Source organism: Microchirus variegatus, assembly GCF_963457635.1.
Source record: "Microchirus variegatus genome assembly, chromosome: 1".
Taxonomy (NCBI): Eukaryota; Metazoa; Chordata; class Actinopteri; order Pleuronectiformes; family Soleidae; genus Microchirus; species Microchirus variegatus.
Genome location: NC_139802.1, coordinates 36,072,022 through 36,096,756, shown reverse-complemented (window position 1 = coordinate 36,096,756; position 24,735 = coordinate 36,072,022). Strand labels below are relative to the sequence as shown.

Sequence of the window (24,735 nt, the reverse complement as noted above, 5' to 3'; positions counted from 1 at the left end):
TTTTCTACACCGTCACTGTCGTACGGGGCTCCGGCCCGGGCTTTCACCGCCCCCAGCTGCTGAGAAACGGGAAAGAAATGTGTCACCCGTGTGCGAATGAGGCGACAGACACCAGCTTTGATAAAATAGGTGGGTCTCTTTTCCATATATTGTCCTAATGTGTTTAACTAGCCAGTTAGCTGCGCGACTCAGCGTGTGATTCCAGTGCCGCAGCGTGCTAACCAAGCATCGGTATGAGACACCCGTTTCCCGTCGCCACTGGTCTGGCTGTTGTTGTGGGGAAGAGCAGTTCATTAAAGGTCGCGGTCAGCAGGTTTGAATTACATGTTGTTTGACATTAATTGTCAGCTTTAAACCCAGGTTATTACAAAATAACATTCGAATATTCTCCATCAATTTTCGCTACCAATTAAAGGCCAGCAAGGTGTTCTGATATTAAAAACTGAAACAGAAAACACATTCAACAATTGATTAGAACCCATGGTTTTTTATGTATGAACTGTTTGTTGGCCCCTAAAACAATAACAACATGTTTAAACGGTAGCATTTCCATTGTGGACGGGATTATTTATGTGTGTTTCGCATAAACTATTGTTTTTATTATTATTAGAATATGTATTGATTTTTTTTCCTCACACAATTCTGGTCTAGGGACGATTTAGATTTTTCCTGGAATTGCGATTGCGATTATACGTCATAATTATCATTTTCATTTAAGAAACGTATTTAAAATTATTACTGTGTGATATTTGTGCAGATCTGTGAGAAACAAAGGTGTCCTCTTCAGCCTGTAGAGTGAGATGTGTATAGATCAAAACACTCATTAATCTAAAATGATATTTGCACATTTTGGCTTTAACAAATATTATGCCCTCTACTATTATAACATTGTATTAGGTTGTATTGCGATTTTGATAAAATGTCGATTAATTGTCGATTAATTGTCCAGCCCTACCCTGGTCTGTCAGAAATTGTAATATAATATTCAATGACTAATTTGTGAAAATAATTTTTAGTTAAACGTTGTATCTGAGAATATCAATATACTAAAATATCACAATATTTCAATGTGATACTGCATTGATTTTTTTTGAAGTGCTGTAAATGGAAATAATCTTGACTAGGGCTGCAACAATTATACAATTAATCTATCACTAAATTAATTGTCAACTATTTTGATAAACGATTAATTGGTTTGAGTGCTTTTTTTCAATAAATAAGTTAAGTTTTCTGATATTTCACCTTCTTAAATGTGAATATTTTCTGGATTCTTTGCTCCGTGTAACAGAGAAATGTGTGTGTACCTTCTAGTGTTACTACGATCAATTTATATTTTTAAACCATTTTCAGTTGTTGGTTTTAGTGTGATTGTTTGAATTAGGTTATGTTATGTTGTTGTAAAGGGCTAAGGAATGTGTTGTGTCAATGAATGTCCTCACAAGTATAGAAAAACAAAATGTACTTGTGTGTGTGTGTGTGTGTGTGTGTGTGTGTGTGTGTGTGTGTGTGTGTGTGTGTGTGTGTGTGTGTGTGCATATGAGAGAACAAGAGATCACCAATGCTGCCTTCAAGGAAAAAAAGTTTTTTGTGAGCCAGAACCAGTTGGACCCGGTCATGACTGCCTTGTCTGCTTCATTGTCACAGTTTTCCCATTGCCAGGGTTGGGCAGATCGGCTGTTATATGAAGCTGTGATCACTCTGTTTAAGTACAGATAGTCCACAGAGAAGGATTTTGTTTTCTTAGAATCGGAAATACATCCAATGACAAAAGGCAACAAAAGCAACAAAAAAGCAATTTCTCATTTTCATTAGAGAAGCTGAAATTTCATTGTAAAAAAGACTTTATTTTCCAGTGATGGAGTTTTCAATGCAGCGTGGTTAAATATCTCAGTGATCCCATCTTAACATTGTCTGAGATATGATTAGAATTGTGTTTTAGATTGCTTTTTGTTGGCATAATAGAGACCTTTAAATCAAGATTTTAACATCTGATAACTGGTGAACACATTCCAAAATACATTGTCCCTTCCTTGAAGGTTACCCATCCATGCTGAATCATGTGTGGACTGTTTCATATTTCAGGATTTCATAGATCTTTACAGTAACAACATGTTATTAGTATGTTGTATAATTGATTCAGAAAAATGTAATATAATTGGCATAATGGTCATGCCATCTCATTTATAATGCAATGTCCATCTTGACAATGGTAATGGTGTGATAAGGAGATACTATTCCCATATAATGATGGTAATAATACGCTTGGTAATGATGATTGTCATAGGCTACTATTAGTTTAGTATGTTCACATGAACACTTTAGTGAATCAAAACTGATCATTTCTATTGCATAAAGTTAAATGCATTTATATTCTCCACACACCTTTCATTGTTATGTGGTGGTTACTATAGAAATATTGTTTTAGTTCTATATTATTCCTCTTACAAATTATTACCATGTTATTGTATGCTACTTTATCAGCGATTAGATTCACATCATTCATCATTCCCATGAAGCATTCACATTGGTTGATTTATTTTTCCTGGAACTATGTTGAATTCATTTTTATTTTCTTATTAATTTTCAATGAAGTCAACCTGTTTGCTGTAAAAAAGAAGTACATGCCAGTTTTATGTTTTTCTCCAATGTCCTGCTTGGCAACCGTTAAGGGACTTTAGTGTCCTTGAGGAAAATTGTACATGGCTTTGTACAATTTTGGCTCTCATAGCAGCCAGGGTCACCTGTACCTCTCTCAGCCCATGTGTCAGTGCCTGCTTGACAAAAAAAAAATCATCTACACAAAAGCTGCTCTGTTCAGTGAACAAACTCAGGAGAAATTAACTGCAGAAAAGCAGAAGCAGAACAGCGGAAAACTACGAAAGTCACTAAATAATCCAGTCTCGGGCCTTTGAAATAAGCATATTATTTATTAATTTGTGAACAACATATTTCCTCGATGCTGTCTGTGGTGGTGGGGAGAATGATTAGGTTGCTTTTAGTCATTTAGGGAAATGTCCTGAGTTAAAACTTTGCTGTAGGGGTTAGATGGTTATGGGAGGCATGCAGTGTGAGTCACAGATGAGATAAACAGCTTGCAGACAGTTTTTTTTCCCAAGGTAATGTAAATCCAAACTTGGATGTTACATGGCTGTTATATGTTTACATCTCTTCAAGAGGAAACTTTTTGTGAATCTTTATAATTGCAATTAATGTCAAATGACAGACCATTATCTTTGTTTTGAAAGGAAACACACATACCTGTTCTGTTTATGTTCCATCTGTGTTTGACAGTAGTTTAAATCAGCAGAATGTTGTCTTATGCATTTGAAACAATGGTTTTAATATCTAAGTTTCAGCTTTAACGTGTACAATGTATCATTCATCTTTCGAGTTTTAATTAACCTTTTGCCTCTGTGTGCTGGAGTTTGTTCTAACAGAGGAGGCACTCAGTGATTGCACTGCCAGTTTCTGGATTGAACTGGACAAAACAATGCTTTTTTGTGACTACTTGACCAACAATCTCATCTTTCAGTCTACCTGTAAGTGATTTGAGCAGACAGGAACATGCAGGTTTTTTTTACAGCAACTAAGAGGAAATAAAAGTCATTCAGTCATGATGATATTCAGATCAGCTCAGATATTTTTTTCAGATTGATGCTGTTTATCTAGATTGAAGCTTAGTCCAGGGTTAAATTTATGTGTGGCTCCATAGAGGTATTTCTATTTGGTGATGCTTTTTATGCTCGTTTAGATGCTCATGTCATGTTGCCATGTATGTGCTTTTGCCTTTATGAACTCTTGTGCAAGGCACATTCCACAGGTTTTCTTGCATTACTTTTGTTTGTGCATTATCATATGTATATCATCTTGCATTGCACATTTATTGTGTGGGAAATGAAGAAGTAGCCTATTTTTGGTTTGACCAAAAAGGTGTTCAAGCGTCATGTTCAGCAATCTGATATCACATGGTGTCATTTCCATTTTACTCAGTTTCTTTTTTCTTTTGGATGTTCATCATATTTTACATCATATAACTATAAAGTTTATATTTATACATTTTATTAGTACATCAAAGAACATAAAACAATTCATCATAGGACATTTATTTTTTAACATACTGTAGGAGAAGCATTATTAAAATGTATGTATGTTATGTACGTTTTTCACACAAAAAAACTTGTGTGAACATGGTAATCATTGGAAATCAAAATTATATTTGATCTGTTACTGCCCACACTTTTTATTAAGCTAGCAAACGAGAGCAATTCCTGTTTTTAATTGCAAAGTTGCATTGCCCTTGTTGTCAAATAGCACATAATTGGCAAGCACCTGTTTTATTTGGTTATAGATGTTAATTCAACCCTCCCAAGCTCTACAATAATAATTATAATTGAGTTAAGATAATGCAAATGCTCACATTAGATGTGAGCAATGGAGCCGGGGATCGCACCCACAACCTTCAAGTTGAAAGAGGAGAAGAGTTACTGTCGCCCCGATGTCAATGTAAGATGTCACCAACTAATCCCTAGTTTCCTGTTTGTTTTTTCTGTCTTTTTAGATAAACCATCATGATTCCCATCACAGAGCTCCGGTACTTTGCTGACACCCAGCCAACGTACCGTATCCTGAAGCCATGGTGGGACGTTTTCACCGACTACATCTCGATCATCATGCTGATGATTGCAGTGTTTGGTGGTACACTGCAGGTCACACAGGACAAGATGATCTGCCTGCCTTGCAAATGGGTGGTCAACAAGTCATGCGAGACCATGCCCATCTCAAATATGACCACCCTCTATGCAGCAGAACCAAAAGGCATTCAGTATGACCTTGACCGTCATCAGTATAATTATGTCGATGCTGTCTGTTATGAGACTGAGCTTCACTGGTTTGCCAAATATTTCCCCTATCTGGTGCTACTTCACACCCTCATCTTTCTGGCCTCTAGCAACTTCTGGTTCAAGTTTCCCCGCACAAGCTCAAAACTGGAGCACTTTGTGTCCATCCTCCTCAAGTGCTTCGACTCCCCATGGACAACAAGGGCTTTGTCTGAGACTGTTGTGGAAGAGAGTGATCCTAAACCTCTTGGAAAAATGAACGGTTCGATGGATAAAAAAGCCTCTTGCGTGAGCGAGGATGTTGAGGCTAGTGTGCCAATGCTTCAACGAACAAAGTCAAGAATTGAACAAGGAATAGTCGATCGCTCTGAAACTGGGGTTCTAGATAAAAAAGAAGGGGAGCAGGCGAAGGCTCTTTTTGAGAAGGTGAAGAAGTTCAGGATCCACGTAGAGGAGGGTGATATAGTGTACCGTCTATACATACGTCAGACCATTATCAAAGTAATCAAGTTTCTACTCATTATTAGCTACACAGCCTACTATGTAGGTTACATCAGGTTCAGTGTAGTATGCGCAGTGGACCTTCAGAAGCTAACAGGGTATAACACATTCTCTTGTGCCCACCCGTTGGCAACACTTTTCAAGATTTTGGCCTATTTCTACATCAGCTTGGTCGTGGTTTATGGTTTAATCTCCATGTACACTTTGTGTTGGATGCTCAGCCGCTCCCTCAAAAGATACTCCTTCGAATCAATCCGGGAGGAGAGCAGCTATAGTGACATCCCTGACGTGAAGAACGACTTTGCCTTCATGTTACACATGATTGACCAATATGACCCTCTGTATTCCAAGCGCTTTGCTGTTTTTCTGTCAGAGGTGAGTGAGAACAAGTTGAGGCAGCTGAACCTAAACAACGAGTGGACGTTGGAGAAGTTGAGGCAGCGCATCACCAAAAACTCTCAGGAAAAGCTGGAGCTGCATCTGTTCATGCTCAGTGGGATCCCAGACACAGTCTTTGATCTCATAGAGCTTGAAGTGCTTAAATTGGAGCTCATCTCAGACGTAACTATACCACCAATCATTGCCCAGCTTTCCAACTTGAGAGAGATGTGGCTTTACCACACACCAGCTAAAATCGAGGCTCCAGCTCTGGCTTTTCTGAGGGAAAACCTGAAGTCACTCCATATCAAGTTCACTGACATCAAGGAGATCCCACTGTGGATCTACAGCCTGAAAAACCTCAGTGAGTTGCACTTAACTGGGAACCTGAGTGCAGAGAACAATCGTTACATTGTCATTGATGGGCTCAGAGAGCTCAAAAGGCTCAAAGTTCTCCGTCTGAAAAGTAACCTGACCAAGCTGCCACAGGTAGTGACGGATGTGGGCGTTCACCTCCAGAAGCTCTCCATCAATAATGAGGGTACCAAGCTAATGGTGCTCAACAGCCTGAAGAAAATGGTCAACCTGACAGAGCTTGAGCTTGTTCGCTGTGACCTTGAACGCATCCCTCACTCCATCTTTAGTTTGCACAACTTGCAGGAGATTGACCTGAAGGACAACAATCTGAAGACAATAGAAGAGATCATCAGCTTCCAGCACCTGCATCGGCTGGTGTGCCTCAAACTGTGGTACAATCAGATCGCCTACATCCCCATCCAGATTGGAACGCTTACCAACCTGGAGAGGCTCTATTTAAACAGAAACAAGATTGAGAAAATCCCCAGCCAGCTTTTCTTCTGCCGCAAGCTGCGCTTCTTGGACCTGAGTCATAACAACCTAACCAGCATCCATGCTGATGTTGGTTTCCTCCAGAACCTGCAGTACTTTGCTGTGACAGCAAACAGGGTAAGTATTAAAAACATTTCCATAAATATGTTCACTGCATGTTTTAATCAAGTTGTAATCACGGTTTAAAAAATTTTTTTATTAAGTACATAAAAAGGTTGATATTGTACCTTTATTTCCTTAATTATTTGGCTAAATAGTTGTTTTATAGTATAATAGTTGTGTGTTTTCCGATTAAGGAACATATATTTGGTAGCTTATATAGCATAAACCCATCCCATTATATGTGATCTAATCATTTTGAGTATATGTATGTATTCATATAAATATTTATGCTTAAAATGTGCTTGAATGTGACCTTATAAAAGGTCTATGAACTCTGACACGAGTGAAAGTTTGTCTGACTTTCTGTCTCCACCCAACTCTCTTTAGTATGTGTGAATAAGATTAGATCAACAGCCAGATGAGGTGTTTACAAAGGTCAGCAGTTGTAAATGCTGAGATAGTCCTGGATTGGAAATTATTGCTTTTAAGATACTCGGATAATAAGTGACACTATGGCACCTTTACTGGACAGATATGTTATTTATTATTTCCCTTTTACAAGATTATTCCTACATTTCATGCAGAGATATGATTAGGGTTCAGGTGACAAAAATCATTTGAAATCACTGATATTGTCCGGATATATTTCTCTGCTTTCAAGTGGCATGTTGTAGAGCCAGTCCTCAATTATGTATAAACTGCTCACATAAAGTTTTTACTGCAGGCTCTTTTCCTTCTTCTTTTAGGCCAATAAACAGAAAATAACTGTATGTACAATATGTGCAAGTAAGCTTTAAACTTTCATTGTTTCCGACTCCAAAATAAGATTCTTTGAGCATGATGTAATCCAAACGCTCCTCTTTGAAAGTGAAGACGATTATTTCTGTCTCTTGCTGTGACTTCCTGAGAAGTAAACCGTTTATTTCAGTTGCAAAGATCATTAACTCAAGTATTTTAAAGGCTGTTCAACCCACACTGCTGAGTTGGTCCATATTGTGTGAGATGAAGTAGAATATATGGGTTTTAACTTAAGAGACATATTATGGATATTAAACTCCATGTTGTTATTTGTGTTACTACATTTAATACTTTTTTAATTTTTTGTTTGTTTTTAATGTAGCAGTCTCAGGTAGATGCTGTTTCTTGACTCTGAAAATTTAGCAAATTGGTGTTCTTTCACTCTGAAGCATGCTTATAAAATCATGTGTTTTCAGTAAAGGCTCCTACCAGTTTATTGCATTTCCTCATGCGGTTGCACAGTGAAATTAGGGTCCAACAGGTTTGTGTGCAGCTAAAAGTAGCGATAGTTAAGGGGAAATTTTAAAGCCTCTCTTTTGCTTACATTCTCTCTGTTAGCACTCCAGCAATTGAAATTAATTGTGTATATTTTTGTCCTGACTCTTTAACTTTAAAACCTGATAAAAAATCTTTTGAGCCGCTCAGTCTTATTTTCAATATTCTATGAATGCCCTTTGCTCATATCTCATATCCACGACAGGCTGAGTTGTTGAATTTTTAATCCACATGTCTGGTAACGTAGTATTCTGCCTCTTGTCCATTCCACTACACAGATTGAGACTTTGCCCCCAGAGCTCTTCCAGTGTAAGAAGCTGCGTACTCTGAATCTGGGTAACAACTGCCTCCAGACGCTGCCTTCGCGCTTTGGAGAGCTCACAGGGTTGACCCAGCTAGAGCTGAGAGGGAACCGTCTGGAGTGTCTCCCGGTGGAGCTCGGCGAGTGTCGACTGTTGAAGAGAAGTGCACTGGTGGTGGAGGAGGACGTGTTCAACACGCTGCCATCAGAAGTCAAAGAACAGCTTTGGAGGGCGGATAAGGAGCAAGCTTGAGCCAAATGCTTGGTGGTGAGAGAAGTTTGATAAGGAAAAAAAACAAGCAATGATTGTTCTTGTTTACGAAAGTGAAGTAAACCTCTGTATGTGAGGAGGCTTTCCTAACAGGGTCTGCGAAAACATGGACGTCACATTTCAAGAATTTCAATGATAACTTGGTTTAGAAATATGTTTTTTCTGTCATATCATCCCACAAGGATGCAAGCAGGTGACATCTAATATGCATGCCACAGGACCTGTCAAAAGCAAACCCGTTTATTGGAAAGGGCATAAAAAACTGAAACACTTTGCACGATGGAGGCTGACCAGTAAGCTCAACATGCTTACATCACCTCTTTGCAGTGGCATACACGCACAAATGTAACATACTCAGAGCAGTGTTGCCTGCCGTTCCTTTTGCCTTGAGCCTCAAAATGTAACTTTTTTTTACAATTACATTTGTAGTTGTGGTGCAGTGTGACTTAGAATGCTAGCAGAATCAAAATTACAGCGCAACAGACAGAGCCACAAAGGTCTGCCTCTTTGGTTTTCAGGCTCCTCTCCTGTACGCTCGACATGCTTTCGGTGCGAGATTTTACATGAATGAAGTGACTCTGTGAGGAAGATCAGGAGCTAATCCTGTACGTGACCTCACAGCTTAGGCCTTAACTTAATGAAACGACATCAAAGAATAACTGTCAGCAAAAAAAAGTAAAGGGAACACATTTTACGGTATGCTGTCTGAATAGACTGCAGTTGTAGTTATAATGTCAGCCGGTTATGTTGGAAGTTGTGGAGTTATGGTGAAGAAATGCATCATTCTTCTTGGACTCTTTATTTTGCTTATGAAAGCATCGCATCCTCTGCATGACGAAACATCGCAGACATTACTGGTGTGTCTAAAGGTTATGAGAGGTGTGTTTTTATATGGATGGATTTGACTCCACTATACATAATTGTGTGTTTTTAACATGGTATCATGTCTCTGTATGAGTCAGGCCACAGAGTGATTGGAAATTCCAGGCAGTGATTAAATGCCTTCAGTTAAGAATTACTACTACTACTGTTATTATTATTATTATTATTGTTGTTCAATTTGTTATCGCTCAGTCACCACAGCACTCCAGAATAGGACACATGGAAATGTTATGGGATGTTTACGTGTAGTACAGGATCCTGTGACCTTTGTTCAATTGAAGGCACGTTGCTTTCACAATTTCTTGTTGCTCACACATTCACAGAAGCCACAAACAAGCCAATAAAAATACAGAAATCAAGGCACATGTAATGCCTTGTATGTTTTTTAATCATGAGTCCTGTGAGAAAGGATCATTGCTTATATGGCACTACAGAGAGGATGAAATGTCGATGTAAGACAGGAGAGTCTTTACTCTCTCCCAGGTACTGCCAGTCTGAAAATTAAGTGTTGACATCCGTGACATTTTGTTTTATTTTACTTTATTTATTAAACTTTAATTAAGTGCTGAATAACAAAATAAGGACACACGGGGAATTGCAGAGTGAACCCAACAGCTTTTACTGACCTACACAAGGGAAACATTTATTTGCAGAGAGAAAGAGAGAGAGTATGTGTTTTCATGGTGCATGATGCAAATCAGTGCTTGAAACACTTTTCCTGTTAAGACTTTGGATTTAATAGCATAGTTTAGCCTATACCTGCTAGGTTAAACCCAGCCAGGCATCTCTAATATGGCCTTACCTTTTACAAGCAGTATGCCCTGTTAATGATCACAGACATGTTAATTTCCATGTAAAATGTAAAGCTGAAATGTTTAACATCTTTGTTTCCTGTATATGAGCTCTTATTGTTACCAGCAATTTTTTCCTTTCTCCTTTTTTTTATTTTTTTATTTTAGCTGTTAAATAGTTTCACTGTAATAATACAACCGCACCTTTGTTCACCATGGGTTATGTTGCACTGAGGCCTTAGTTGAATCCAAATGTCCTTCTAGGAGTCGCATGTTAATTGCTCCCTTACTGTCTTAAAGTGCAGCCCTGTGTTGTCTTCATGTGTTGATTAGCAACCAGATTTAAAGGCCAGCGACGACAAACAGATGACACCAAGGGAAACAGTAATGTCATGTATGTGTGACATATTTACACATTAGTTTTGAAGTAACATGTCCACTTCAGTGTCTTGGCTCTGGTTAAATGGTTATGGTGCCAAGTAATAGCAAGATATGTTTTCCCCCATTATACATACAGGAGCAACAAATAGTGTCCTTTAACCTGCTGGATGCATATAGTAATTTAGTTACTCGTCCATAAAACTGCATATAAGACTTTTTATAGTGCAGTGTCATAGTTCATTGTAGTGGTGCAGTGCTGCTGAAACTAAAAACCTCCCTCCTGTGTTGCATTGGTAAACAATTAAACATCAGCTGTTGCTTTGGGTTTTTTTTTTGGTCTGAACCTGCTCGTCATGTTGTTAGAAGTTCAACAGTCGCACAAAAATACTTCTTTCATAGTTGTGGTTTATTGAGAGGATGTTCTGACATTTATTCAGGTGTACTTGAGTACTCTTGAACTTCAGGAGAGCCATTTGAGTCTTTCTCAGGGCGTCACTGGGAGCTTATTCACGCCATACCAGAGTTGTTGGATTTGCAAAAAAAAATTCATTAACAACTGTACTAGCTTTTTTGTCAACGTTAGCTCTATCGTGGTCATCGCAACACAGAGTTCTGACCTCCAGACGAATGACGACAGTATGTCAAGATACTTCCCTTTTGAGTCATGTGTTGAGTTAACCATTCCATTTCCTGTGAGTCTCTGTGACTGTGTGAAATGAGCTCAGTCAGCCTTAATGGGAGGACATTTGTGACTAATGAAATGCCCCATGGTAACAAACAACTCTAGCACGTAATTATCACCTTTAAAAAAGCCACAATCAGCATATTTTTTCTGCTTGCATTTGCATTCGTTGTTAATATTTAAATTAAATGTTTATGTTTCAGTCTGAAATATGATGGAGCATCTGTTTGTATAGGTAGTGTAGTAGTTGTGAAGCAGCGTTATTGATCAGTTTATTCTCACACACACGTAATTGCCAGTTTTTGTCCCCAAAAACAAGACAGTGTTCCACAAATGCACAGAACCAACTTTTGACAATCTTTCATTGTGTGAAGCAGTACACAGCATCTGTTAATGTGTAATATTTCTGAACCACTTATGTAATCGTGTCACATACCATTTCACAAGAAAATCAAACAATCCCACTCAAATAACTGCCATGGTTGCATTGAGAGCTTTTCTCTATTTATGTATGGAAAATGAAATGTGTTTTTTTTTTTAATGATTGTGTGTATGCCATGTATGGCATTTTACTGTGTTCTGAAGCCTGTAGTTCAAGGATATGTGAAGTGTTGGTTGATTTCCTTATTTGGTGTCATGTCCATTTCATTTTGCAGCATGAATTTGTCGATGCTGAACTTATGTGCATTATAGCCATACTAGAGCTGCCCACTTACACCCAGCCACAGTCATTGCTGAATATAAGCCTGAACGCTGAATCACGTGACACATAATATATGACAAGGCCTTTATGAATTTATCGTTGCCAAGTGGACTGGACATTGGCTTTTGAAGCTCGATGTCTGTTTCAATGAAGAACTAAACTTTGATTTCCTAACGTTCAAACCCTACTTTTGTACAATTCTGACACATAATAATAAAAGTAACACTTAACACAAACTCTGTCACAAAGTAGAAGTTATTTAATTGTCTGGAAAGTGTCTTCTTTCAGAAGAGACTCCTGAGCGCTGTTGGGGATTTTGTTGAGAAGCTCTTTTTATATGTTGGCTCATGTAGCTAAAATATATATATATTTTTTTTTTTTAAATCATCATCAACATCTTTGTTATGTCCCCAATGAAACATGAGCATTTGGAAGGAAATCTTTTGTCCCAGTAGTTTTGTATTGTTTTTCCCCCTCCGCAATTTAGTGTGTGTTTTATATTTTTCAGCAATGGATCACAACAACACCAACTCATTGCTGTTTTGCATTCTGCACAGAAGCTCTCCCATGGAAACACAGGGGAAATCAAACAAGTCAAAAAGACAATTCCTCAAATTGCATAAACTGCCTACTGTGCAGCGTCCTTTCTGCATGGAGTTTGCATGTTCTTTTCTGGGTTCTACAGTTTCCTCCCGCAGTCCCTTAATACGCAGATTTGTGGATTAGGCAAATTGGACACTCTTAAGTTGTGTGAGTGTGAGAGTGGATGGTTGTTTGTCTCTATGTGGCCCTGTGATGTACTGACAACCTGTCCAACATGTACCCTGCCTTTTGTCCTATGTCAGCTGGGATTGGCACCAGCAACCCTCATGTGGAGGATAAAATGGTAGAAAATGGATGAATGGACCTACTGTGCATTTAAATACACAGTCATTAATTAAAAAGCAATACATTATCAATCTGTCCATCTACCTATATATATAGTACAGGACTTAGTGGTATGTTTATATATCAATACAGTTCAGTATTTAAATGAAGTTGTATTGGGAATATTCCACCATTACATCCTGGTTTGTGCAACACAAGACAGCCACAAGATGGCGCTGTAAGTCGTATAAGGTATGTTCCCATGTTATCCCGAGGTCATTTCTAGCTTGTGCAGCACCAGGAAGAAGAGCAGCGAAGGAGTTAAAGCCCAACGTCCAACTTCGGCCTCTGTTTGGTTCCAGTGTAATTGACTTAGGTGGATCACGTGACGTGGCATCAGGCCCTCTGCAGGCTGGACGTGCAGTTCAGTGTTGGTGGGACACGGATCACAGACAGACGCACAGACAAACCTCAGCATGGACTTCATGACAGATCGTGATGTGCAAAAGGTGAGTGTGTTGCCTTGTGTTAAATCCCGCCACTGTCTTGTTTCAAATGCTGAACACAAACAGTTCGTCGAACGAGGTGAACAAAGTATGTGAGATCAAGTGTACTCTGCAACGTCACGTGTTTCCTCACGTGCCCTTTATTTCTGCAGCTTCGTGTGTTGTTTATGTTCTTGCTCTCTCATCACATTAATAACACACTGTAGCCACAAATGTAACTTGAATGCATCTGCCTTTTTACAGGTATATTCCAAAACTGGAAAACATACCTACCTTTTTTTTAAATTGTATATATATAATAATAATTTAAATGAGATGTGTATTATATATGCAACAAGTATACAAGGAAAACTTTTCACATACTTAACATAATCACTTAGGACTAAACTGAAGATAATTTTTGCCTCTGCTATATAAAACAAAACAAGACACGTACTATTTTTATTTTAAAGGTAGAGTTTGTAAAATGTAACAATATTCATTGCTAAAGTTCTATTGCAGCTCTCCTGTGTGTTGCACACACTATGAAGCCCTCGGTTACCATTAACTCAAAAGATTCTAAGTTTGTCCATTGAAGGCTTTTTGTTTGTATAGGTTCTCAGTAATCCAGGTCATACACTCTTAGAAATACAAGTGCAAAAAAGTAGAACCATAAGGTTCTTCGGCTTGTCCTCATAGGAGAACCCTTTTTGGCTGCAGGTAGAACCTTGTAGAAGGAGCCTTTTTGAACCCTTATTCCCTTACCCTTATATACCCGTAGTGTGACATGACATTCTGTTGTTAGCTGTAGGCGACTGGACTAAACATTCACTTCCCGTCCAGGAGGCTTCTTTAAGATTCCCTTATTAGTCCCGCAGTGGGGAAATTTTCCAATTCCTGCATTTTAACCCATCCATGAGTTAGTGAACATGAACACAGCACACAGTGAGGTGTGCAGGCAGCGGCGCTCGGGGAGCAGTGAGGATGAGGGGGTTAGGTGCCTTGCTCAAGGGAACTTCAGCTGCGGAATCAGCTTCGAGGGTTCGAACCGGCTACCCTCCGGTCTCAAGCTTGAAGCCCTAACCACTAGGCCACCCTTCTTAAGTCCTGTCTCACTGGTGAGCAAAAACTATGTGTGAGTCTGAAATCTGCCCAGAGGGTTGTTAAGTTGAACAATGCAGCTGTCCTGGATATTCTGTCCTGAGGATTGACAGGCAAACAGAATAACAACAGTAAAGTCTAACACACACACACACACAGACTGTCTCTCAAGTGACCCTAATGACCCTCGCAAACCACACTCTCAGGAGAAACCAACTGCCTGAAACTGGAAGGGTCTGCATTGTTCAGCTACCCTCTAGGCAGGTTAACCCTGAGAACACAGAGCATTTAGGCTGCTTTTTACCATTACTATGTTAAAACATACAGTATATACAGATACTATAGCAATACAGAGAGTCTTCTATCCTTTTCTTTCCAGCACAACCTACACAATCTGATTTAAAAAAACACACAAAAAAAATAAGTAATGTTCACCAACTATATAAACACACCTGAGCAAAATTGTGTCTATTTTGTGACTTCTTCACAATTATTGCTACTTTATATCACTTACAAAAAAATTGATATAAAATGAATCATGACTCAACCACACATAAGAAGAAGAAAAAAACGCATTTAAACCTGTGACCAATAAATGCACATCCTCAGGATATCCATATAAGGACTGTGAATTATTCCCACGGCAAGGGTGTGTCTGCGGCACATTATTAACTGTGTGCTGCATGAGCAAAGGGTTAAATACCTGCTTCAACTCAACTCATCTATAGAGCTGGCTCCTTACATAAATATAGATCACTTATTATGGGTAATTACCACAACATTTCATACAATCAGGTGATTTTACACAAGTATAATTACCTTATCTTCCGCCATAAATAGACAAGGAAGAAGATACACAATTTGGAATCATCAGTTATTTTATTACCTACTTTAACTGTGAAACACAGAGGAAATTTGTATTGGCTCACAATCTTCCTAAATTATACTTTCCTTATGTACTTTTTCTTTTATATTTATATGAATATAGACATAGAGACACAACCAGGAAATACCAAGATCAACACAATCTGTAACAACTGAGTTGATAAATAATGCATTTAAAAAAAAATAATAATTTGTGTCTGAACTTACTTATAACTAATATTAAACTGTTGACCACGCTCTCAATCAGTCACTATGGCAGTGCCACCTGCTGGCCAGAGGAAAGGACATCTTTTCCCCGCTTCGCCAGCTGCATTTTCACAGTTTAAACTTGTTTCTATATTCGAGTTTTAATAGTACACAAAGTTAAAGCAGTAGTGTGTAACTTTTCTGTGTAAACAAATGTCAGCTCCATTCAAACCATTGTCAGATGAGTTCATTCAGTTCTGATCGGCTCCTCACGACTCTCTGTTTTTCTCTGTATTACTGTGTTTGTGTCTGTGGTGAAAGCTCTGCTGGCTCACCTGTGCAGTGTTGTGTTGTGTTGTGTTGACAATCATCGTGAATCGTTCTAAACAAGAGGATATTATCATGTGTGGAGAGCGATGAAGCAGTCACAGAGAACATGATGCAGGGACATTTTGGATGGACAGGGCAGCTGTTCAGGCGAGCACACGATTGCAGAGCACGCATTTTCAATAACGAGAAACCAAATAGTGATCATAGTTAGTTAGATGAAGTCCGAGTGATCCACGTCTTTTATGGGCTTGTGCTAACCCATACTGCCTTTTTTCCCCTCGTGACAGTACTTAGAGGACGGGTATGTGGTTCTGGACGGGCTGCTGACCTCTCAGGAGTGTGACGAACTGAGACAGAGGATGACGGAGATCGTGGACCAGATGGACGTCCCGCAGCACTGCCGCATCACCTTCTCCACCTATCATGAAGAGCAGCTCCAAAAACAGGTGACCCAGTTAACCGTAGTCAGTGGGATACAAGTTGAACAGTTCTCTGCAGCTGATTTAACAGAATTTTTTTTTCACATGCTTATCACCACATTGCACTTAAAGATGCAGGTAAGGTTATTATTGATGTTATTTAAAGCGGAACTAGACCGGAAGTTCCTATTAACGCGTTTTTTTTGGTGTGTATCTGCGTCATTACCTTGTTTATGAAGCCCTGACTGTTCGAAACAAACAGTTCAGCCACTGCTGAGAACGTTGTATTTTATTGTAATCTCGGGGCTCAACGAGATCACTGAAAATCCCGTAATAGTTACGTAAGCAGCGGTTCTCCTGAACAACCGATCGTCCTGCTCCATGCGGTAGTCCGGGCACATCCGGTTGCGTACATTGAACCGCAGAAGAAGAATAACGTCCGTTGTGGAGGTGTTTCACGAGCGACAGTGTCTTCTGACTCTGGGTCTGACTCCGGGTCAAAGTCATAAAAGGGACTGCGGTGGGGAGTCCTGACGAAGCTATTTTAAACACTGTTAAAACAATGTTTTGATAATGAGGAGCAGTGCATCCACTGTTCCAGAGGGGGGCGCTGCGCTTCTGAGAACGGATGTGCTGGATAGTACTGGCCAATCACAAGACTCTGTCTTCTGGGGGTGAAAGTTCACTCTGAAATCTCGCAGCAGAAATACAGCGTCAGAAAAGAGGATTTCTATCGGCTCGATTACAGAAACTAGGAGGTTTTTGACCATAAAAACAAGTTAATATATGTAAGTAGACCTCCATAACTAACATATATGTGCAACAGGACCACTCTATGTGACCTTTAAAGGGGACATATTATGCAAAATCAACTTTTTAATCATTTAAATCCTTATATTTGGGACTCTGGAGGTCCCATCAGTTGGCAAATTGTGAAAAAAGATGACTCACTCATGTTTTTGTGGTTCTCCTCAGTCAAAGTACAGGAGATAAAACAAGCTTTGTCCGTAAAACATGCGAGAGTGCTGGCGAGAGCAATAGTATATGAAAACCGGTAGTATGTGAGGTCCACGAAAAGTTCTATTCTTGGCTCCACAGTGCAGCACAGAGTTCTACACAAACTTCCAGCCTCAGAGGATTTATCTGTCCAGTGGATACATGTCATATATAACGGCAATGTGCCTGCTAGAGCCTGCAAATGATCACTTTTCCAAATGCTAACTGCTAGCTGTTAGCGCCCAGTAGCCTCTGTGGCTGATGTCATTTCCTTTCCCTTAAGTTTTGTTTTCCTCTTTTTTTAAGGTGGACCTTTTAAGGTGGAACTAAGTAGATACTACTAATGTATGTGTGAAGCTCTAAACTGTGGTGTTAATACATTATCTGTCAACTGATGATACCCTCGACCTAAGACTTCCTTCCTGTTATGTCAACAATCTAGTCGGTAGCTGTGTGTGTGTGTGTGTGTGTGTGTGTGTGTGTGTGTGTGTGTGTGTGTGTGTGTGTGTGTGTGTGTGTGTGTGTGTGTGTGTGTGTGTGTGTGTGTGTGTGTGTGTGTGTGTGTGTGTGTGTGTGTGTGTGTGTGTGTGTGTGTGTGTGTGTGTGTGTGTGTGTGTGTGTGTGTGTGTGTGTGTGTGTGTGTCCAATGTCTGATCTCATACAGACTAATGTTGACCCTTTGACCTGCAGGGAAATACTGACTATTTTATCACCAGTGGTGATAAGATACGTTTTTTCTTTGAAAAAGGAGTTTTTGATGACAAAGGTGAGCTCCTGTAAATTTAAACTCCATTTAAACAGGTTTTTTTTAACATTGAATGCCACATTAGTTTTACTCGAGCTTTTCTTGGTTTGCAGGAGAGTTCGCCGTTCCAAAACAGCGGTCACTGAACAAAGTTGGTCATGGTAAGATTTCTTCTTGAGCTTTTCTAACAACAACAACAACAACATGAGTTTTGCCAAAGTTCCCTAACTAATCCAGGTTGTCTTCATGCAGCGCTACATGCCTATGAGCCGGTTTTCAAAAAGGTTACACATTCTCCCAAAGTTCAGGTGAGTAAACTGTTGAACAAATTATGCATGAGAAAGAAGTGACAGAATAACCAACACTCTGTTCTCAACTGCTGTTCTTTTAGGGCATATCTAAGAAGCTGGGTCTCATAAGTCCTGTCATACTCCAAAGCATGTACATTTTCAAGGTAAAGCATTGACTGCCTACCTATCGACCTCTTTACCTAATTACATCCCCACCTACCTATTTACCTTCCTTCCTTCCTAATTTCCACCCTTGCTTATTACCTTCCTACCCAGGGGCGTAACACCAAATTCTGGGCCCTGTACACTCTTGTACAGGGCATTTATTTATAAATAAACAAGCATAAATAGGGTTTTAAGCTACACTCTGATCAGATTATATTGATGACTGGTTCTTTCATTCACCACCTGAATTCATGCATTTGGCCTACTTGGACTCAAATATCTATAAACATTAGGTTACATCTGGTTTGTGTACTACACTCTTAGAAACAAAAGTGCTATAGTAGAACTATATAAGGTTCTTTGGCTTGTCCTCATAGGAGAACCCTTTTTGGCTTCAAGTAGAACCTTTTTTTTTTATCAAGGTTCCACCTAGAACCCTTTTGGAGGGTTCCACCAAGAACCCTTTTAAAACCCTTTATTCCTACCATCAGGAAAGGGTTTTTAAAGGGTTCTCTGGATCAAAAATGGTTCTTACTGGAACCATCACTGTTACCAAGAGCACCCTCTCTCCGAGAAAGGGTTGTTCAGATATGGCAATATGGCTTACTGCAACTTTCAAATCACAAGATGTGCAATATTTATTCAAGCCAAAATGCGTATGGAAATACCATTTTTATTATACCAATACATATTCTACAGACAGAATAAAACCTCTTCGCACATATTTGCACACACAGTACTATTTGAAATTAGAAAATGAAAATATGTAAAAAATTAGCATTCTCTCTAATATCTAATATATCATATCAATCGCAATTTCAGTCAAAATAATAACAATTAGATATAAATTCAAAAACTTTCAGCCCTACTACCCACCTACCAACCTAACCTCACATGATATAAATTGGTGAACAAATAGTTAATGAATGAGTCAATAAAGATGTAATTTTTCCATTCTTTCTTCATCCTTTCCAGCAACCAGGCATCGGTGGGGAAGGTAAAATGAAAATGTTTTTCTTTGTCTTTATTCTTGCATATTTTAATATATACATTATACTTTCTGAAAGTATTTCCTTGTACATGGTGAAGTTTTTTGTTGAGGGCCTTGGCAACAATGTATAGTATAACATTAAGCTGATTAAAGAACTTAGTTTCTCATATGTACGATAAGCTGAGGTTGTTATTTCCATGACTCTTGCAATTGTGAAGGAGATTCTTGTCTTCTAATTCTTCTCAGTGACACCTCATCAAGATGCCACATTTCTGTACACGGAGCCTCTGGACAGAGTTACAGGGTTGTGGATCGCTCTGGAAGATGCCACTGTGAACAATGGCTGTCTGTGGTTTATCCCGGGCTCACAACACAGTAAGATCTCATTTTACCAGAAAATGGAAAATTTGTATCTGGAACAAATTGTTGTGCTTTTAATATTGTGACACATCCGCCTCCTTCCCTCAGGTGGTATTTCTCGCCGTATGGTGCGTACTCCAGAGGGCACGTTTCCCCTCACGGACTTCATCGGAAGAGAGAAGACGTATGACGATGAGAAGTTTATAGCTGCACCGGTTAAAAAAGGTAGTGTGTTCAAATCCTCAAATGATTGGATAATGAAACGGTGACAGTGAGAGGGAGAGAAGCTACACATCTCAGCCCGCTCAGCGTCCTCTCTGTGATCAGGTGGTGTGGTCCTGATCCACGGCGAGGTGGTGCATCGAAGTGCTGAAAACAAATCGGATGACTCTCGCCACGTCTATACCTTCCACCTCATGGAAACCCAGGACACCCAGTGGAGCCCTGACAACTGGTGAGAGTGGATCAAGTCTTGATGTGTGTCCAGTAAAAGGATGTCACAGTCATCATGTTTGCGAAAGAAATTAATCAAAGATATTAAAATAGTGTACACAATAAACGGAAAATACCATTTTTGTTGGAGAAATATGTTAATCCAACATTCTGAGTGGTTTTGCTGCTACAGGCGTTTTAGTTCTAGTGTAACTAGTAGCAAATGTTGACCACAACTGAATATGAACCTACCACTGCTTATGCTGCTGCATATTTATAATACTATAATACAGTGCCCGTAGGAAGCATGTATTCCTATGGTGAGAGCTGAAGATTTTTCAGTTATGGAAATCCATGATAAGTAACGTAAAGGCTAACATAATACAAACACTGAGCAACTGTCAGCCACTCACAAAACAGCTAGCTAGGCTAATGCTAATCGAAAATGAAAACATTTGCGTTGTGCCCAGTGTTTGTATTATGTTAGCACTACGCTAATGCTAATCGTAACCTCACTAGCTTAACTTACCTTTTACTACCGCAAAGTAGTAGCATGCTAATGCAAAAGAAATATGTGTAATATGTGAATGGACACTTTTCAGTAAAACACCATGTTCTGCTGTGAACCGTGTGAAAATGTCTCACCCACTGTGAGGACAACCTCTTCACTCTCACCTACCGCTCCAGACAGCGCAGCTGCTGCTGATGAGCCGCTGCCTGCCTGGTGTAGAGTGATAAATCAGCGAAAGTGCAGCGTGATAAATAAAAAAAATTGAATATCAAGGATGCACACCATCGGGTCAACCCATATCCAAAGTCTTAGGGCAATCTGACTAACAGTCAGCGAAATATGCCCGTCACAGACAGACAGACACACAGGCGCAACTTGCTTTATAGATAGATAAATAAATAAATTACCACAGCAATAGATTAGAAAAAGTAAAGTGTGAAATTGCACCTTTTAAAGTGCTGGACATTGACCTTGGATAAGGTGTATGGACACTGAATCCTGTTTATATTATAATGTATTTTGTTCACATAACTAAATAGTGACTAGATAACCTTTGAAGGATGCGCAGCTTCATATGTGTGAGTTACATAGTGTCACTTTAAGACTAAAAATACATACCGTCTCTCTTTGAAAAACAGTCAAACAGTTTTTACTTGCTGTAAATGCTGTTCATAGAGGACACTAAGATATCGTCGATGTTTCCATGTCTTTGTTGCTTAAAGGTTGCAGCCGACGGATGAGCTTCCTTTCCCACCGCTCTACGCTAAGTGAAGGACTTCATTGAGATCTGGCATCACAAGACCCTGTTTCTCCTGAAGGACCAATTTTGTATGGACTGTTTTAACCATAGCAAATGTGCTGCCACGTCCTTGTGACATTTTGACATCTTAAAAGTTCTTGCTAATAAGTATGGTGTATGAAATGTTTACTCTTTTAAAGTTTCCATGGACACTTAATACAACTCATCCTTTTATTCATTCTCCTCATCAACATTGTCACCAACCAGCATTATTCTTGTTCTAAACAATTTGGCAGATCCCTATATTATTATTTTTTTTTTTACAGACAAAACAGTGAGAATTTCTATTTTCAAGTTTGATTTTAAGACGTAACATTCATGGAAAGAAAATCAACTCAAAAGTATGAAGGTTTTTTTTTTTTTTTTTTTTTTAACACCGCAGCATCCAAAATCATTCAGTTGACTTTGAAATCCAAATCTTCTCGGTCAACAAATGATCATTAAAACAAACAATCGGAGGCATATCAGTTTGTATCCTTCTCTTCAGGTGCACGCAACATGCAGTATTACATTTTTAAAATGCAAGGATGACGTCAAAAACAACATATGTAGAGAATCATGCAAATAAATAGTCATCATAACATTAAAAACTCTTTTACAGATGAATGTAAACAAAAGGCTCAGAATGTGAGATCACACCTGATGACATTTGACATTTATAACTCGAGGGCTAACTAATGCTAAACATGGAAAGACCTTTGTTCATCATTTTGGCCTACAAACACATGTACAAGGTCAAAAGAATGTGGCGTATAAAGGCTCAGTATCACAAGGAAATATCAGGTTCACTTTAAAGGGTCCCATCAAACAACTGTAATAACTTAATATTAAGCAAAGTCATTTTACCAGACAAAAATATACTGTATAACTGTGTACATGTTACAGTACTGGATTTTACATTAGTGTCATGCAGGAGCATAGTGAGGTTCTGCCATAATCATGTCTAAACCAGCCCTTACGCTAACAGGAGTCGAGAAGGGCTGCCATGCTTTTTTCATCTAGAGCGTCTATACTAGTCATAATGTCTGATAGAAAATTTACTTCTTAAGGCAAATGTTTTTATCAGTAAGTCCTTCGTTGTATTGCCATCATCGAAATCATAATATTCTAACCATGAAAAAGGTTGATTAGGAAAAAAGACAATAAGCTAAATCCATAATGTTCTTCAAAGGCAATACAAGGCATGTATTCATTTGCAGGGCGATCCATATGTGCCTTTAAGCAGCATCTAGAATGTCCACAGTTCCTCCTCAGTGGATTAAACTGAATCTGCTTTTGCATAAATCAAGAATCTTTATTGTTGATTATCTCGAGGGTCAAGAGAGCGACAGACACAGAAACCATTCCCCACTGCCACTGAGATCTTTAACTTCCTCGGGACAAATTCTGAAAGTCTACCGATTCTTAAAAAGGGACTTCTATCCCTTTGAAAATCATGATTTTTTTTTGTATTTCTAAAACATATTTTGTTGCTTTTCCCTAGGAAGGGTTGAGGAGGAGGAGGGGGTGTAATGTGCGAGTGTTTGCGACGTCTGTTCATTCAAAGCAGCAGCAGGATGTAGAGGTAGAGTGGAAGGAGGAGATTGTCTATTTGGGAGGTGTAGGCTTCCAGCATGGCCACCAGAGTGATGGAGCCAACAATCCACGAGTAGGTGGAGTTCAGGTTAATACTTCCATCAAAGATGAGAAAGATGGCCACAGCGATAATTTGGGCGAACACAGATGTTGCAGTCCCCTCCATTGTTTTCTTAGTGCCAGGCCAGCGGATTTCCCCCATGGTGCTGCCAAACACAGACGCCACAGTGTCTCCAACGCCCACAGCCAGCACACCTGCATAAGGCACCAGGCCTCCCGCACCAATAAGCACCCCCTTAGGCACACAGGGCCCAGGGAACAGCCATATCGGCAGAGACATGCCCAGCAGCAGGTAGACGTGGGTCAGGATGAGAGGCCCAGAATCACGTTCATCCAGGAACAGGGTGAGCAGCTGCCGGAGCAGCTGACCCATCGGCCTGATCCGAAAGTAACGCACATACTCGAGGAACAAGAAAACTGCCAAACAACCCACGGACGCCACATGAAGCAGTTGTCTGTCGTATATCAGCCCTGGAACAAACGTGGCCACGACAATCAGATGAAAGTACTTTCTGACAATAGTCGAGGCTTGGTGCTTCTTGGACCCAGACTGACGCTGGTAGTTCTGGTGCAACACAACGCAGGTGGCTACGACAACCAGAAAGACCCAGTACCCCAACAAACAGAGTCTTCTGTCATTAAGTGTTAAAAAGTCCAGCAGCCACATGATGGGGTGTCGGCCGATGAACAGGGAGAGCCATGGCATGAGGATTCCAAGACCCAGAACTGCTGTCATCATGTGAAAGAAGAGCGACGACACCCAGGTCTCTGACTCCATGAAACAAAAGAGCAGGGCAAAGAAAACACCCAACAGCAGTGAGCCAACCACAACCACAGGCAGGAAGTAGTTCACTGGATCTCCTTTGACTTCTGCCAGATTCAGCGAGCGCTTGATGAGCTGGTTCACGATGAAACTAATTCCACCAACGATGAGAAGCGCCTCTCCAGGTGTGAAGCAGCGAGGCAGCAGATAAAGCACGATCAGGCTGAGATAGACGAAGATCAAAAGTACCTCTAAGACCTCGATGACCTCAGACACAGTCAGCGTTTGCTTAGTTGTGTAAAGAATTGCACTGCCAGACATGCCCGCTATCACACAGGTGTTTGTAGGCACAGGTCTCGTGATGCCGAGTGCAATCAGAGACAGAAACAGAGCCAACATCATGCCAGTGATGGTGACCACCATGGAGAAGCGCTCAAAGTAGACATTCCCTGTAGCAGAGCACTTTTCCTTGAGTGCCAGACCGAGCAAGGGCATCACCATAGAGGCCGGGACGATGCCGCTATTTGCCGACGGACGAAACTGGAACACGGCCCCCCCTGACTTGAGCAGACGGTCCCATTTGTGCTGCACGTAGAAAGCCTGAATGACGAGGGCTATGCTGCACCAAGAGTGCTGGTTCCAGACGGCCATGTGAACGCAGAGCACCATGGCCAGGACGATGGTGGACTCCACGAGCGCCGCGTTCATCAGCATGGCTGCAGGGTGGGCGGCTTGACGGGTGAGGGAGGAGAGTCGATTTGAACAGATGGTCAGCAACAATGAACGCCCCTCTTCTGTCACTT

The 24,735-nt window shown here is 40.0% G+C and overlaps 3 protein-coding genes across 3 annotated transcripts; 2 read left to right on the top strand and 1 right to left on the bottom strand.

Moving 5' to 3' along the window:
* lrrc8aa (leucine rich repeat containing 8 VRAC subunit Aa) lies at positions 1-9,770 on the top strand. Its single transcript, XM_083896518.1, has 3 exons — positions 1-129; positions 4,559-6,683; positions 8,240-9,770. The coding sequence occupies exons 2-3, from the start codon at positions 4,569-4,571 to the stop codon at positions 8,513-8,515; spliced, it is 2,391 nt and encodes a 796-aa protein (XP_083752644.1). The 5' UTR covers positions 1-129; positions 4,559-4,568; the 3' UTR covers positions 8,516-9,770.
* Positions 9,771-13,268: 3,498 nt separating this feature from the next.
* On the top strand, positions 13,269-21,953 carry phyhd1 (phytanoyl-CoA dioxygenase domain containing 1). Its single transcript, XM_083899510.1, has 11 exons — positions 13,269-13,348; positions 16,114-16,272; positions 17,932-18,007; positions 18,100-18,147; positions 18,239-18,294; positions 18,378-18,440; positions 19,417-19,438; positions 19,679-19,807; positions 19,901-20,017; positions 20,120-20,246; positions 21,458-21,953. Exons 1-11 carry the CDS (start codon positions 13,316-13,318, stop codon positions 21,504-21,506), a joined length of 879 nt encoding a protein of 292 aa, XP_083755636.1. The 5' UTR covers positions 13,269-13,315; the 3' UTR covers positions 21,507-21,953.
* Positions 21,954-23,074: 1,121 nt separating this feature from the next.
* Positions 23,075-24,649, bottom strand: dolk (dolichol kinase; the record flags this gene model as incomplete). Its single annotated transcript, XM_083899756.1, has 1 exon — positions 23,075-24,649. Exon 1 carries the CDS (start codon positions 24,644-24,646, stop codon positions 23,075-23,077), a length of 1,572 nt encoding a protein of 523 aa, XP_083755882.1. The 5' UTR covers positions 24,647-24,649.
* Between the last annotated feature and the right edge of the window lie 86 nt (positions 24,650-24,735).